Source organism: Acanthochromis polyacanthus, chromosome 9, assembly GCF_021347895.1.
Source record: "Acanthochromis polyacanthus isolate Apoly-LR-REF ecotype Palm Island chromosome 9, KAUST_Apoly_ChrSc, whole genome shotgun sequence".
Lineage (NCBI taxonomy): Eukaryota > Metazoa > Chordata > Actinopteri > Pomacentridae > Acanthochromis > Acanthochromis polyacanthus.
In genome coordinates, this window is record NC_067121.1 from 9,250,870 (window position 1) to 9,267,578 (window position 16,709).

At 40.2% G+C, this 16,709-nt stretch overlaps 1 protein-coding gene across 1 annotated transcript in view; it reads left to right on the top strand.

Annotated features, from left to right (window-relative positions):
• LOC110954670 (neuropilin-1a-like) overlaps window positions 1-16,709 on the top strand; it is a 117,747-nt gene that overhangs the window by 19,637 nt on the left and 81,401 nt on the right. The window contains exon 3 of the mRNA XM_022199299.2: window positions 13,430-13,611. Coding sequence (XP_022054991.2) covers window positions 13,430-13,611 — 182 coding nt within the window. The remainder of the gene's footprint in view (window positions 1-13,429; window positions 13,612-16,709) is intronic.

The following is a 16,709-nucleotide window of genomic DNA, read 5'->3' on the forward strand; positions in this document are numbered from 1 at the left end:
CTGTGTTTATTTAAGTCTAAAGTTACCCAGACAGACTCAGGAAGCAGCGAATTTTATGAAGCTGATTCAACTTCAGCTCGTTTTCTGAGCACAGGCGAAGGGCTCGCACTCACATGTGGATTTTCATTACAAAAAAAAGGGAAGCTTGTTTTTTTGTTTTCATGAGTAACACAGAAACTTTGCTGCTCTCAGAAATGTCGGGATTGACTTTCAACTTTTCCACATTAAACAGCAATGAGTTTGCACCAAATCTCATTTCATCCTTCAGGGTCCCTAAACAGTCGAAGAGAGTAGAGGAGGGGGGGAACACGTTCTCCTTCCCTCTTCTGTCGGATTAAGGCTTCCTAAATGAGAACAAATTCCACCTCCTCCTCGCCTCCCGTTTTAATTTCCCAGCAGGATTGCGCTGCCGTGGCTTTGTATCTGCACGGCCGAGGTGAAGGATGAGGATATTCATACTCTGGCTGCTTGGCCCAATTTATTTTTTGGGCAGAGGAGGCACGTTCTGAGGCTGGATGTATGTGATCCCAGTGGCTTTAATAGGATTTCCTCAAATGTGTTTTCTCAGTTTCTGGAAATGGTCTTTATCATCACGCTGCAGATACTGAGCTTTGCAAAGAAATCATCTTCTGACACCAAATTTAACATTTATAGAATCTGATAGCTGGTCGTTCAGTAATTTGTCTGTTAAATGAATGTGGGTGGATGAGTGGAATCAGCAAAGGAGGTTATTTCTGCAGGTTTTTATTTATGAGGGTGTAGGTTTTATTAACTTGTGTATGAGGAAATCATATGCAAACATCAGTGAGCGTGTCCTTGTCTAGATTTCTACAATTTCATTTAGCAGACGCTTTTATCCAAAGCGACGAACATCTGAGAGGAGATACAACTGTGCATTTCTCAGACTTGTATTTGACTTTGAAAGTAAGATAATTTCTTTGGAAAGTGTCTCTTGTTGGGTGTGTTGAGACTCGGTTTCATGTTTAAATTAATGTCAGTGTCAGAGTAAGAATCTGTGTCGAGTGGAAACGAAGAGTTACGACTCTACATCTTTTTGCTTGTCATTGACAGGACATCGACACTTGAAATTGCTCGTTAGTTAGCAAAATAGGCTAACTAACGAGCAACAGTGCTGCTTAGCTTGGCTTTCCCGAAAACTGTAGCAAGAAAAAAAATATTAAATTCAGATTATTTTCAGGCTGTATCCGGGCAAACAATGAAACATTGTGAATATAAAATCAAACTGTCCTGAAATCATTCAAAAATACTTCACAATTTACATTTAGATAAACATAAATGCACTACAATCAATTATTTCCACGGCTGATCCATCTATTTGGCTATCCTTAAATTATTTGATGATTTGTTTGAGTGTAATAATAATGATGTCCTTCATATGTCTCGTTTACAACCTAAACAAAAAAAAAACAAAAACAGATTACTGCTACAGATGAGGACACATTCTTACACTTAAGAAGCCGCAGTTAGAAGATCTTGTCTTTGATTTATTTAGAAAAATACTCAAACTGTTGATCAGTTATCATATTAGATGACAATTAATTTAACAGTTGATAAAAGTAACAACATATTGTAAAAGCCTGTGTATATGTTGTATAAGTTGAATTTCTTTGATTATTTAATCTACTAAAACTGATCAAATCTGGAATCAACTTGAAACACATTTTTGGTGTCACCTGTACCGGAAAAAAAAGTGACTCTGAATACTACAGATATGTTACAAGTTACATTTTTAAATTGTTTACATACTTGTTTCCTATCTGCTTTGTGACATATTGTCATGTGACTGTTGGTTGTAGGGGAGTCACTAATGGCTTTTCGATTGTGTAAATTTACACAGATTTTTTTCTTTCTTCCAGAATCTATGTAATGCAAGCCGTTGATTTTTGGCAGTTTTTTTTAAATGAATCATGTAGAGTACTGTGATTTTGATGGCATATCACGCTTTTAAGCTTAGATAATGCGTGAGTAATAGGTGAGTAGTTCAAGGACTGTGGGAGAGTTGAAAATCTGAGAATTCTTTCTGTTGTTACAGTTTGTGGCTCAGATAAATGACATAATTTTGGCAGTTTTTCTTGAAAGATAATATGGCTTTTAGGACCAGAGGTGAAAGATGAAGGAGAACAGACATCATCTGCACTAAATTCATTGGATCTTCATTGTTCGAAGTATAGCTGAGGCAGTTTAGGTTTTGAATTGATGGGGCTGGTGTGCATGTGAGTAGTTTGGCATTTATGCAAATATGTGAGTGTACATGAGAGAGCAGGGGCCTGACTAAGAGAATTTGTGGGAAAATGACACTAGCCATGGTGTGTGTGAGTAAGACGGCGAGCAGGAGATGATGTAGATTTTTCGGTGGACACGGGGGAGGTGAGAAGCAGGGATGGACTGGTGTGTGTGTGTTAGCGTGTGTGTTAGCGTGTGTGCAATGGCAGGTGGCATCGTAGTGTTTTCTGCTCGCAGACTCCGATGCAACACACACGCATGTGCCATCTGTAGCCTCCCAGCAGAGCTCAGAACGTGACTGGTCAGCTTATCTGCAGCAAAACACAGAAACCACTCATGTATTACAAAATGTGAACATTGTAGCCTACAGCATCCCCTGTGAGAGTGTGTGTGCGAGCGTGTGTGTGTGTGTGTGTGTGTGTGTGTGTGTGTGTGTACGTATTAGTCACAGTGGGAGGATGAAAATCTGTTCACACAGTCACATTGTGGAGGCTTGGCTTGTGTTTAGGGGCTGAAAGCTGGTCCCAATAAGGAAAACTATTAAATTGGTTGACTTGGTTGGAGTTGGGGGTCAGGCTTGTAGTCTGGCGGTTTGGGTTCAGGTTAGGTTAAGTCTCCAGGGAATCAGAGCAAAGTTGGCCTTCGAAAGTGACAAAACCACTTAACAAGACTGTGGTGTTTTAATGCAGACCACGAGTTTATGTGAACAAAAGACTCGTTTTAAATGTACCTGAGAGGACCTGGGCCTCACACGAGAAGATTTATCACATATTCTACTTTCTGTTTTGAATGAAGCTTAGATAGCAACTGTAGCTGTATTTCTGTGACATTTTTATGCACATTTTGAAGGGAAATACAAATTAGCAAAAACGTTTTTATGTTCACTTCAGGTGGTTTCCAACTTTTAAAAAAGAGTTCTTGCACATAATACTAGATTAAAATGCCTTTTAGTAAAAGGTTCTGACATACTAAACGTTTAACTTAAATGATTTATCTGCTGTTTTTGCTTCTTTCATTGTCTTTGTCGATGGATAGCGTGAAACCCATACCTGCTGATGTGAAATAGTTGCAATTTTCCTGCAATTTCCTTAGACTTCCCTCCATTTTTCTCCAAAGTTTTATTCATTTCTTCTTCTTTGTATGTTTTTAGTATCTCGCTAGCAGCTGCTTTTGTTTCCAGCTTCTTCTTGCAACATAATGCAGCCTTGTTTCGTGCTCTAAAGCAGTTCATGTAAAAATGAGATGAATTCACTCTTTGTTTTAAAATTTTTTTGCGAAATTTCTCAAGTTTGCTCCCAGGTACTTTCATTTTATGCTAATCTTATCGAAGTACGGCTTGTTTTTGAACGTCTAAGTTGCTTTGTGAGAGGTAACTGTAGTAAAATGATACAGAAAACAGATGTAACAAGCACTGTGCCTCGTACAAACTACGATGTGTGCTCCATCGTGTCCGGTGTTAGCGCTCAGTCAGGTAGAAATAACTCATGAAAGCAGGAAGTGAGCTCACCCTTAAACTGCTGTTTGCACTGTTGTCTGCAGTTTATTTTTTATCTGGTGAGACTTCCTGTTTCCAGTGAAAAGGTGAATCTATGTTGTATTCAGGCAAACGTCCAGAGAAAACAGTTTGACAGCAGACTGTGTTTTAGCTATTTGACGCATCGGCAGCAAACTTCAGGCTCAGCTATTAAAGAAAAAGTCATTTTGCAGTTTTGGTGAAGTTAATTTTGCACTATAAGGGACAATGATGCGTCACAACTATGTGCTGAATTTGGGGAATCGTGGCTGGACACAACACACTGTTTCAACGCCGCTCTCTGTCTGCAGCGGAGTGCAACAAGTTTTTTTTTGCTGAGGTTGTTAAAGGCCATTCTGGCTAATGAAGGAAACCACTGAAGGAGACAGAAGTAGATGAGGCCGGTTGGAGAAAAGTGGGCATGCCAAGAAGTTTATTACAGCAGTAGATCAAACTTTAACACCTGAAGATCTGGTTTGGGCTGCATGTAGAGAAGCTCTTGGAAGAAGCGTTTAACGTCTGGAGAGGAAGACGGCGTCTGCACACACAGATCCAGACGAAGGGAAAGAGAGGTGGATGGAATAAATGAACGTCGGAGGGAAAAGAGGGGCATGACGGAGCTCTGCAGAAACACTGAGTCACTCCCGGCTTCGCTTTGCTTTGCGGGAGGCGAACAACAGTAACAACAGCTCTGAGTTCGCCCCGTAAATGCTCCGGTGATACCTTCCAGATGTTGCTTTAAGACGTTTGCCGCAGGAGGCGTCACAACACAACGCAGCACAACACGGCGAGCATGTTAATGAGCTGCAATGTACGAGTGGAGGGTGTCTGCTTATGGCTCAGGACTCCAGCAGCTTTGCGAAAGAGGCGGGATGGAATTCAGGGCTGTGTGAAAAATTCCCCCTTCCCTGTCTGGAGCTTATTTATTTAAAGTTAAAGTGGTAATCTGCCACATCCTCATTTGTTTTAAATTTGGCATAATGGTCAGCGCTGAGCGGTCGCTGCTGTGGTCAGTTTGCTTTGCGCTGACTGTATCTGTCACGTCTTAATAACCACATTTTCTTTTGTTGGTTTTTTGCTGCAGCGAATTGGATTTATTTTTAATCTGTGAAAATACATAGGTGTGATTTTTTTTTCTTTGCTGTTTTAAGTTGTGTTAATTCGAGCCATCCGCTTCTCGTAGTTTTAAATAAAGCTTTACTGCTTTTAGAGTCAAAGTCAGGAGCAGAGTTTTGGCTGCAGAAACAGTGGAAAACTGAAAGTATGCAACTCTGGTTCCAGTCGCTTTCTTTTTCAGCAGTTTTTGATTCGATCGCACAGTTTTTAGAGTTTACCGAAAACTAAAGATGACTAAGTTTTCCATTACTGTAAGAAATTTAAGGACTTCTCACACATTTTAGCTAAAAAGGTGTTCAAATCCAGCAAAAAAACCCAGATAATTATAGATGTGATTATTGTTCTGTTTCTATAATAACATTCAGACCACTGTTGAAAAATCTGTCTTCACTCTGGTTTTGTTTATGTGTTGTCACTGTTTGCTCCTAAAAATGAGCACCAAATTTATACTAAGCAATATGTTTGGTGACACATTTGCATCTTTTAAAAATAGAATCACTTCTTGTATCAGGATCATTGCCTTTTAAATTTTTAATCAGTGCTGGAAAAAAAGAAAAAACAAGAAAAAAATGAGAAAAGCACTCAGAGAGCGAAGTATTCCACCAAGACAGTCGTTATTTCCAGTAAGTTCCGATCAGTCCGCAGCAGTCGATTCATGATAGGATCGCAATCATGTGATCATCAACAGGCAGCTGACGTAGTGTTCACTTGTTGTCATGGTTACAGTGACAACGTGCCACTATTTCACAATGATACAGAAGTCTTTAACCCTTTAAGCTGCAGTCAATTCCAGCCACTTTCAGTCCAAAAAATCACTAATATTCTATTTGTAAATAAAAAATATGACGAGAAATACAGGGAATATTGGACGCGCATCGCGAGGTGCATTTCCTTGAAAACGACCGATTCGTGGATTTTATACCGACTTCAGGACATGTTTTGGACAAAATAGTTTACTGGCTTGTTTCGTCTGGATGTCCAAGGTTGGATTATGGCCGTTTTTTGTGGAATATTTTCATCTGTGTGTAATAATGAACCCGGAAATGTGAGTCGCGCTGTGTACGTTGAAGCCGTGTATAGAGAACGGATGGATGGATATTCGTTTTTTTGTCGGACAAATGTGTTTTTCTCACCCGCTGTGGTAATCACATCTGAAAGTGGTTTATACCGGCGGATTTATGAGAATCTAAGCTTTCCATCGGTGTATAGTGTTTGTATAATCACGTTTGCAGCCTTCAGACATTCTTGAAATTCCTATGCAAATTAGTAAGTGTACTGCCGGCGGGACACTGAAGCGCACTGAAGTGCAACGGGTTAACAAATCAATCACTACCAAAATCTAATGAGGTGGCCCTTGTGTCATCTCTGACCTTCCCTGAAAATTTCATCCAAATCTGTTTTTCGGTTTCTGAGTAATATTTCACACAGACAGACAGACAGACCAACGTATGCCGATCATCACACAAGTCCACCCCATTCATTGACGGAGTAACTGCGCAGTTTGTAAATGAAATTACTAGAATAACAGGCGGAAGTCACACCAACAAAGAAGCTTTAGTTTAATCTGCTCTGCGTCGTGTCTGGAGAGCTTCCTGGCCACAACAACCTCCACCAATCACATGCTTTATACCAAATAGCCTGAGAAGCAAAACCCAGGGGGAAGAAATACGTGCATTTCTGGGCTTTTTCTGCTAAAAAGCCACAGCTTCTATCGTCTGGATTACGGCATCAGAGCAGCAAGAGGATGGCATTCAGAGAGATTCTCACAAGTAAATCAAACTGGAATATTGTAAAAGTATCAGAACAAAACAGGGATTTTTGGGGTCACATTTTCTCAGTGAAAATTGCATAGTTGGGTAAAACATCATCATTCATCCAGTTGTCTGATTTTTCTGAGGAAAACGGCCGTAATTATCGGCTCTTGCTGAATAAATCAGTCGTTCTAGGGTTTGTTTTATTAGTAGTTTGTAGAGCATCTTGAAGAGTATTTTCTGACCTTTCCTTGCACTTCTTTTAACCATTTACCGTCGCCATGGTTCATAGCATGAGATGTTCATTTAAACGGCGGCTATTCTGCCCTTGAGCAAAGCATTTGCTGCGTTGGGAGGGCCGGTGTGGTTAATAAGTGATGTGAGGCAATGCAGAGCAGGCTGCCGACTCAGAGACTCTCCTTAACTTTAGTGTGAAGAGACAGAGCCACTTCATTAAACGGGCTGTCTGTGTAAACACCGACTGCCTGCAGGACGAGCTGCAGCGACCGACTGAGGCGAGCGCAGCCATCTGCATGCAGCAACGCCTCTTTCTCTCCCAATGGCTCTGGTTTTATGAGCCTCTGTAAGTCATGGCAGGCAGGCAGGGAGGAGAGGTGGGAGTTTGATGCTATGAATAAAAATGCCATCACCTAAACATCACCGTCGGCACTAAGACTTTACAAGTGAGCACTTAAGTCCATTTCTCACCGGGCATGTAAAGCCGAACACATGGAGACTAAGACTCAGAGACAAAGAGGGAAAATAAAGTCAGAGGAGGAGCAGATTTTGTGCACCTGCGGCACACATACCTCGATTTAAACATCGAAAACTGTGTTTATGCCCCGAGCTGTCCGAGGGCTGCTGTATGCTTCACCAAATGGAAAGTTGAGGAATGTGGCGGTGTTAAGGTTGTTTATTAATCTAATTTAATAATCGTGTTTTCAGAGGGTTTCGCTGCAGAAATAAGCATCCTGATGTTAGTTACATAAATAACTTGCAGCATGAATGAGATGTAGAAGCAGGACTGAGCTTAATGTTTGGTTGCTGGTGGTAAACTTTGAACTTTGTGTCGATTGTTTCTCCAATAGTACTGCAACTAATGATTGTTTTTCTTGCTGATTAATCCGTTTCTCTATCAATCTGTTAAATGGTGAAAAATGTTGATCAGTGTCTTGTTTTGTCCACAAGCCAAATGTATTTCAGTTTACTGTCATAGAAGAGGAAATACACCAAGAAAATATTCACATTTAAGAATCTGGAATCAGAGAATTTTGACATTTGTTGTTTAGAAATTACCCAAACTGATTAATTTAGCAGTTGGCAACTATTGGATTAATCAATTAATCTTTGCAGCTGTATTTCGCAGTTTCAATTGCTGAGGTTATGAACATAGAAGCATCTTATTACTGGTTTGGTGAAAGTAAATCTAACAACATCCTTAAATGTGCAGATTTAGTATTTGAACAGCAACATCGGAGCTTCATTTTATGCTATTCCTCCCTAAAGACACAAAATAATCTTTGATAAAAGCCTACTTGCACATTTAGAAAATCTGCTTTTTCTTGGGAATCTTTCAAAACACGCTAAATCGATTTATGTTCATGGCTCCGTCCACTTGCTCAAGACCTTGAACTGCTAATACTTCAGTTTCCAGAAGCCCAAAAAGCGCCACTGTGATCTAAAAGATTAGTTTCTGGTAAATCCAGACAAATCCTCAGAGCTTAATGCTACACAGTAGCTTTGTTTTTCTGTCCAGCATGTTGTTTGTCGTTAACATATAGACACCAGAACCTTTTAATCCATATGTCTGTGACAGATTGGGAGAGAAAAGCAAATTCCCCATGTCATGCTCATGAAGAGACTCTTTGAAACTTAAAGGGGAACTTCGTTTTTTTTCAACCTGGGGTCTGTTTTCATGTGTCTTTTCATACATGTGAGTGATGGAGAAATGAATTTTCGACATAGCTCCAGTATTTAGCCAGGCAGGCAGCTTCGCAGCTCAGCGAGCAGCTCAGCTAGCGAAAAGTATGGGGCAACTTGCCCCCCCCCGCGTCAAAGTCCGCCCTAATGTGCTTTTTTTCCCACACTGACCGGCTCGGATAGTCTCAACGAGTGTCCCACAACATATGAGAGATGAGAAGTGAACGAAAACCTCCACATTACTTGGCGATCGCTATTTGTTGTGGCCTGTATCCAAATCTCAGGACGCTAGAAAGCAAATCTCGTTCCGAAATCGCGCGATTTCACGAGCTATCGCGCGATTTCGCGAGCTATCGCGCGATTTTGGAACGAGAAAAAAACCGAAGTTCCCCTTTAACAAACCGTCTGTCTGGATGCTAATGCTGTTAGCCGTCAGGAAGATCGTCAGTCCGTCTGGCTTCAGTCAAAACCTGATGAAAGGTTCTGTGGGAATATGTTAAAGGTGTATTTATCTTTTGTAGCTGAGCTGTAGCAAATATGGTTATTTATTTGGCTGCAGGTCGGGAGGCTTGTTTTTGAATCTGTGCATTCGAAATTAAGGCTCTCATTAGACATAAATTCCTGTGATTCCTCACACTCTGACCTGAGACCAGCAGGCTGCCGCGCTAAAGGAATAATTTGATACTCGACCAAAAGTTCCTCAGGAAAACTTTGTGTCCTCTTGTCTGGGCGGTCGGAGGTCAGACTCGGCCTGAAAACACAGAAACCCCAAAGCTGGTATGGATTTTCTGTCTGACTCCAGATCACCACAGATGATACCGACCAGTTCTGCAGCTACTGTTGATCTGTTTTTACCCACATCGGCTGGAATTCTTTAAGAGGCCGAATTGTTTCCACAGCTGGCTGTATGAGGGAGAGGTTGTGTATATCATTTAACAAGCTCTGTCTAATACGCTTTGTTTGTGCAGCACTTCCTCAAACAGCTACAAAGTGCCTTCAGGCAATAATAAAAGACAAATGTTCACACATTGACGTGTGATAAACCGGAGCAGAAGAAAACGTCATCGTCATCATGTGATGTTTGCTGTGAAGAATGATTTTTTCCATCCTACATGTTCTCAGACCCCTGATATCTGAGGCATCCTGGGCTTTCTTCTTGATTTCCACTGGGTTTTCCCGCTCTGACAGCCAAACGGGGAAATCTGGAGCTGGGAAAGGACTGATGGTCGGCTCAGATTATCTGTCAGGAGTCTTCACGGATCTTAACTCTCCTGATAGCATCAAACACGTCTGATATGTGCAACTTGGTATGCGACACCAGCAGAAAGTTAGGTAGTGAGGGTAAAAGAGATGTGGCTCTGCTTTCTTGATTAGTTTTCCAGTGAAAACCTACAGACCACAGCATTTCTTCAGAAATCAGCTCAATTATCCTCACAGGGAGATGTAAAAAATGTTGGGCTGCTTAAATACCTCCATCCTGTAATTTTCACTACCGAGAGTCATTCATAATAAAAGGTTGAAATGTGCTTTTTTGTCATGCTTTCTCTCGCTAAGACCAAAGTTTTTAAGAGGTCGGACCTTAAACCTGAAGATTTTTTGTGTAGCTGGACAGAGTAGGAAGGATAATGGCATCGCACAATTTACTCTCGGTTCTTGTTTATTTCGGCTGTTATCTTTATAATCTAAAAAACACAAGATTTTCTGGCAGTCTCGTCTACATTTTGGAGCTCCTAAAGCTTTAAAGTAAGCTGCTGTTTGCAATTCAAGAATTAACTTCTTTTTTTTGTTTTTTTTAAAGAATTAACTTCAAGTCATGTCAAAAGTTTCCGTCTTTAGTCCTGAAAAAGCAAAAGTTTACAACCACAAAACGATGTGTATTATGGCAGGTTTTGTCTTTTTTTTTAAAAAAACGACCTATAATAAATCTGTCAAAGAACCAAAATGCATGATTGTTGTTGTTTTTTTGTGACAGAGATGCATGTGTTTCGATGATTCCTAGTTAAAAAAACAAATCAGTTATGGGAAATGTATCTTTGCAAGTGTTTCTTAACTTTTTTCACATACTGAACAACTTGTGCAGAAGAAACAGGCTCATTGCAAGGCCACAAACGTTCACAAGCCAAAATAGAAAGTCACCAGTGAAGTCAATTCTGACCTTCTGGAAAAGGGGTGCATGATATATTGTTCTGTTTTGACTGACTTAAGGTGAATTAACTGAAACCCATCATGCTGCCACTGTTTTTGGCTGCTTGATACTAAAGGAAAACTTTAGTTTTCCAAATCAAATCTGCAAGAGAAGCCTTTATTCTGATTTAAAGACTCTTTGATACACCGAGTTTTTAGAAATTAGCATGAAACTGGTGTGAGAAACCTCTCTAAGGATGATACGGTTGCACAAAGAAATGTTGTGTCAGTTGTGTGGAAATGTTTCACCTCCAGAAATAATGATGTCAGCCAAAAACTTGCACTACGTCAGAGCTTTGCATTGGACGAGGCGACAGGAATTATTTGTATTACTGTTTAAATCATCAAACAAAGCTCCGAATTAGAATCTAAATGCATTCCAAAGCAAAAAAAAAAAAACATTTTGGATGCTTTTGTCAGTGATGCACCATATGAGAAATTACAGTTCTTTATTACTTCACCGAAGAACGGGGCGGAGTTTTATGACAATCGGCACACGTTTGTCCATCTGTCTGTTTGTCTGTTAGCAACATTACTCAAAAACGGACCAAGGGATGTGGATAAAGTTTTCAGGAAAGGTCAAAATCAAATCCCTTGGTCCTTGGGTCAGAAATGACATAATTTGTTAACAATTTCTGTATTCTTGTGAGATAACAGCACAACGTCATTGTAACCATGACAACATGTGAACCGTGCATCAGCTGCCTGCTGACGATCACATGATGGTGATCCTACTACAAACTGACCACTGTGGACCTACAGGGACTTATCTGTCAGAAATAATGCAGGGGACAATTGATTAAATTGTTGGGGGGTGTTTTCAAGTCCCATCAATTCCTGCCACCCGCTACATATTTAGGTCACGCAGTTTAGTATCCGTACATAACATCCACATGCATAGCACATGCCTGTGCTCAGCGCAAGCTCATTTTCTTTGTAGGTATATCTATATTAAATGATTGTAGGTTGGTTATGTTCAGTTTCAATGATGTTTTCTGCGTTCTTTGTTGGGATGGGGTTTTTGGTGTTGAGGAAGTTGAATTAAACGTGGTTCTTGTTGCGTGTTCTCTTTTTTTCACTTGCTCCAATCAGCGGAATATTTTGACACCTTCATTTCCAAACGGAAACAGAGTTACACTAATCTAATGATTAATGAATTCCTGATAGAAATAAACAAGTCATCATGTGGAAAAACTTCTGTATTCTATCACATTGCATATATAAGTGCAGAAAACTAAATATCACTACATCATTTTATTTACTAAATGTCAGTCCACCTTAATTTGGTGTGCTCTAATTTAATTTGCACTGAAGGTGAGTCTTAGTTTGAGTTTTTGGACTTTGCAATCAGCCCTTTAGTCCAGAATCCACCTTGCATATTAGTTGTGCAGACTCTGTGAGGGAGGATAAAGAGGTGTTTATCAAGACATAAACACATCCTCATAGAGACACAAACACTCTTAAGAATTCACTCATGCAAACACATTAAAGAAAGCAGAGGCAAAGTCGGACCCAACGTGCACAAAACACACAAAAACACACACACAGACACTCACGCTTGAGCTGTTGTGGGTGGACAGAAGGGTGTCGGCTGGTAAAGGATGCGACGCTGCAGCGGTGGTGGGAGGTCCGAGCCGACAGCTGAGACTGATGAAGTCTCTCGGTGAGCTCAGTGGGATCCGACCAGCCTCCCGGTGCTTCATTCTGCCATGTGTTCATATTTCTGTTATCGCCGCCTCCCTCTCCAGAGAGCCTCGCATCCAATCTTACAGACTCTCTGACTCGGTTCGCAACTGCACTTTGCTAAATCTGATTTTCTTTTCATTTGCACTCGAGAAAAGAGCTGATATTTTCTTATCACCGTGAGCAGCGACAACATGCACACAGTGTTGTTTTGCTTTAGGTGCACTCCAGTGAAAATATGGAACAAAACACGAGGTTAGACATCATACAGTTTGTGAGACTTTCCAGATGATCTAGAGTCTAGTCTAATCTGGTTGGCTTGTCTTTGAGATGTATTCCCCTTTTCACCTTCAGCTGAATAATTCATTTTACTGTCGTTGTGTCTGGGAATTTTCTCTGACAGCTGTTATGATTTTGTCCCAGAAGCAGCATCAGCTTTAAAGACAAGAAGACTAAACATTTCAAACAAAGCCGGTCAGCTGACCAGATCGGTATTTAGGGAAACGCCTCGGTTCAGTCGAAATCCAGGAGCTCTCGGCGTCACTAAAACATGCTTAAGAGAGACGAATATGATGTCCTTTTGTTGTGGTTTTACAGTGTGGTTGTGTCTAAAAGCTATTTAAAAATCTGTCTGTGCCACACTCCACATTCCTCAGGACATGTTTGCACTTTACAGCAGCCTTTATTAATGTTTCTTTTCACATTGTGCTCCATAAAGATGCAAAAAATGGTTTTAAAAAGAAACAGCAGCCGAGTTACCCTTCCCACAATGCACCTTGGTAGCATCTTCCATCGAAGCTCCTGCAGTTTGTAGCGGCCGCTTTGTGTTAAACATTTGTGGCTGCATGTAAAACCAGTGGAATGAATCTGTAAATAGCATCTAATCGAGACAGATTATTGAAAAGCCCGAGAGGAGGACAGAAAAATTCACGTCAAAATTCAACTCAAACATCAGCTTATCTGCGTCCAAATGTTTTGCAGCAACACAAACCCACATCTCCTCTCTTTTCTCCTGCAGGTACGACTACGTGGAGGTTTACAACGGCGGCGACGAGTCTTCGCCCATGTTGGGGAAGTTTTGTGGGAAAATCGCGCCGTCTCCGATCATCTCCAGCGGCAGCCAGCTGCTCATCAAGTTCGTGTCCGACTACGAGACCCACGGAGCCGGATTCTCCGTCCGCTACGAGGTCTTCAAGACAGGTTCGTGTTGATGTGTGGATTCAATCTGAAGTGTTGAAGTTTGTTCTGTTTTTATGCACTCTGCTGATGAATCACCTCATGGAAAAGAGCCAATTTAACTTCATTTGTAGTTCAGCCACGTTTCCAGAGAGTCGCTTTAGGATCGATGACATGCATTACCCTGCTACATACAATGAAACATTATCTGTTTTTTAATCATTTTGCATATTTTATGAGGAAGGCAGGCTGCACAGGGACAGCAGCAGAAAGAAATGAAACACATTTATTCTTATCTGTGCTTTAAATTCCTGTTTGTGCTGCTTCAAATGAGAAAACACTGGAGAGCTGGAGACGAGTTCAGGTTTTTAAAGGCGTAACATAGAGACAGATCATTTCCACGTCACATTTGAAGCACAGGAGTAGCTCAGTTTCTGTGTGGTGGTGTGAAAAAGCAAAATGCTGAAGGGGAGATTACCTAATACCAACATGCAGGGAATTACAGTAGTCTAGGCAACAAGAAGTGAACTTCCCCAAAACACGTTTGTAATAAATCAAAATAGCTGTTTAAACGGCACACATGAGCAGCATTTCTCTGTTGTTTGATAAACCCTGCAACTTCCACCGTGTCGCAACCTTTTCTGAGAACTTCGGGTTTATAAATATCCCTCTGTGTGTGTGTTTGACATCCGCGGTTGAGCCTCTGGTACACTGACCTTCTAAACTTCGGGCCAAATAAACGCGAAGGCCCCAGGACTCATCGGAGGAACGGCGAGTCCCAGCTGGGGCAGGATGCTAGCAGGACGGACCTACATAAACACTGGCCGACAAGGAAGGAACCTTGCTCCCGTGTCCTACATTTGTATTTGCTTTCTTCCCCTCCTGGGTCCACTTGAGAAGCCGCCAAAGCGGAGAGTCTCCTGTGGCCACTTCAATTTTCCACCAATGGGGACTGGAGATAAATCAGATGAACAAAAAAAAGGGGAACATGCATTTGCACCCTAGAGAGCAATAACCATTCACAGAATCACAGGATCCAGAAATAACTATCCCCAGGTGGCCTCATGTTAGAAAGTGCCGTATTGTACGATGAAAAACGGATCGGCAAGTGCTCTTTTATGCTTAAACAAGAAGAACAGCAGCACTAGGAGCGAGGTTAGAGGCCCAGCCGAAGCTTCTCCTCACTCGTCTCTTCTCTGATCTACAAAGTAAAGCTCAACTTCTGATACCAAAACTTTAAAAAAATAAAAAAAAAGATCTGCTCGTATCGGCTTTAATTTCAGGGTGCAAAGTGTAGCCGTGACTGATGAATGACAGGATGTTATTAGAAAGTCAGTGTAATAAATCTTTTAAAAGTAGGTCAGCAAAGTATCGAAGGGACGCTGGTCCTCCTCAACATTTTTCATTAAGGTTTTTTTAAAAAAAAAAAAAGATGTAGCTTCCACAAAGATTCTGATGATTTATATTTCAGCTTTGATCTCGAGTAGAAATGATAAGATTGGGATTCAGAGACATCTGGGGAGTTATGGGGTCACCTTCCCATTTACTTAAAGAAAAAGTAGAAGTTTGGATCATTTATAGCTGAATTCTGTACCTGTGATGGTGAATTTAGAAGTTAGCAAAAGTCTGGTGGATTAAAATGGAGAAAATGATATTAATAGGAGTTATTTTTTAGAGCGTTTTTCAAAATTCACATTATGAGAAGGCCTCACGAGGCAGCAAAATAAAACAGATAAGTTGTAGAATCATTAGGTTTTAAAAGGCGAATAAAACACAACATGATGAGAACAGGTGAATGTATTATTGAAAGAAATATAAGAGTACAACAGAAGTTCAAATTCATGTAAAATCAGAAAAGGCTTTCAGATCAAGTATGTTTTAAGAAGGAACATATGTTGTGGGAAGGAAAAGACCTCAAATTTTGGATCCCACAGTGTATAACTGGTGCTAAAAGGTCAGAGATTTAGTTTAAATAGAGGTCATAAAGGACCCTCTAAGTATCAGTAAAACCTTCAAATCTATCCTAAAACATACTAGTAGTCAGTTTAAAGAGACTGAAAAAGGAGTGATTCTATTGTAAATCAAGAATCAAGAATCTTTATTGGCATTGTGTTTCCACACAGTGACATTATGATTGGTGACTCCCAGCTATAGATGAAAATAGAAAATGGCACACTATATACAAATACAATAAAACGTTTTTTTAAATGTTTTATTTTATCTATGAATATATAAACAAGTTAGTGCACATGAGTAGCAGTTGTACCTCATAGTTTTGGTAAAATTTTGGACTGATAACCAAAATTTATCAGTCAAGCTGAAGGAAAATAGCTCAGAATTTGTGTGAACAAACCCTTTAAACAACTGCTGCCTTATATGATTTCAAACTCGTAAAATCTATCCGAAAACATACCGGAAGCCAATATAAAGAGACTGAAATAGGAGTGAAGTGATTGGATCTCTTGGTTCTGGTTAAATTCTCGACTAATCACCTCAAAATTATCAGTAAAGCTAAAGGTAACCTGACAATACTAGCTTTAAGAGAGGTTGTGAAGGGTCTTAAAACGTGATCAGAATAATTTAAAATCCACTTAAAGCATACTGAAAGCCAACATAAAGGCTAAAATAGGAGTGATGTGTTTGTGTCTCTTAGTTCTGGTTGAATTTTGTACTAATAGAAGATGATCAGTAAAGGTAAACATGAAAATATTAGAATAAAGAGAGGCCATAAATGGCCTTGAAAGTACTAGAAAATCGTAAAATCTACCTCAAAGCATACCAAATGCCAGTATAAAGATGTTAAAACGAGCAATGTGATTCCATATCTTGGTTCTGGTTAAATTCTTGATTAATAACCTCAAAATTGTCAATACAACAACATGTAAACAGGAAAATATGTGTGAACTGGCTTGAAGGAACCCTATAAACAACTGCTTCCTCATATGTTTTTAAAATCTATCCTAAAACATATGAGGAAGCCAATATGAAGTGACTGAAATAGGAATATTGTGGTCATGTGTCTTAGTGTTTTTTTTTAAATTCTGAACTAATAACAAAAAACATCAATAAAGCTAAGAGTAAACAAGAAAATACTAGCTTTATGAGAGGCTATAAAGGGCCTT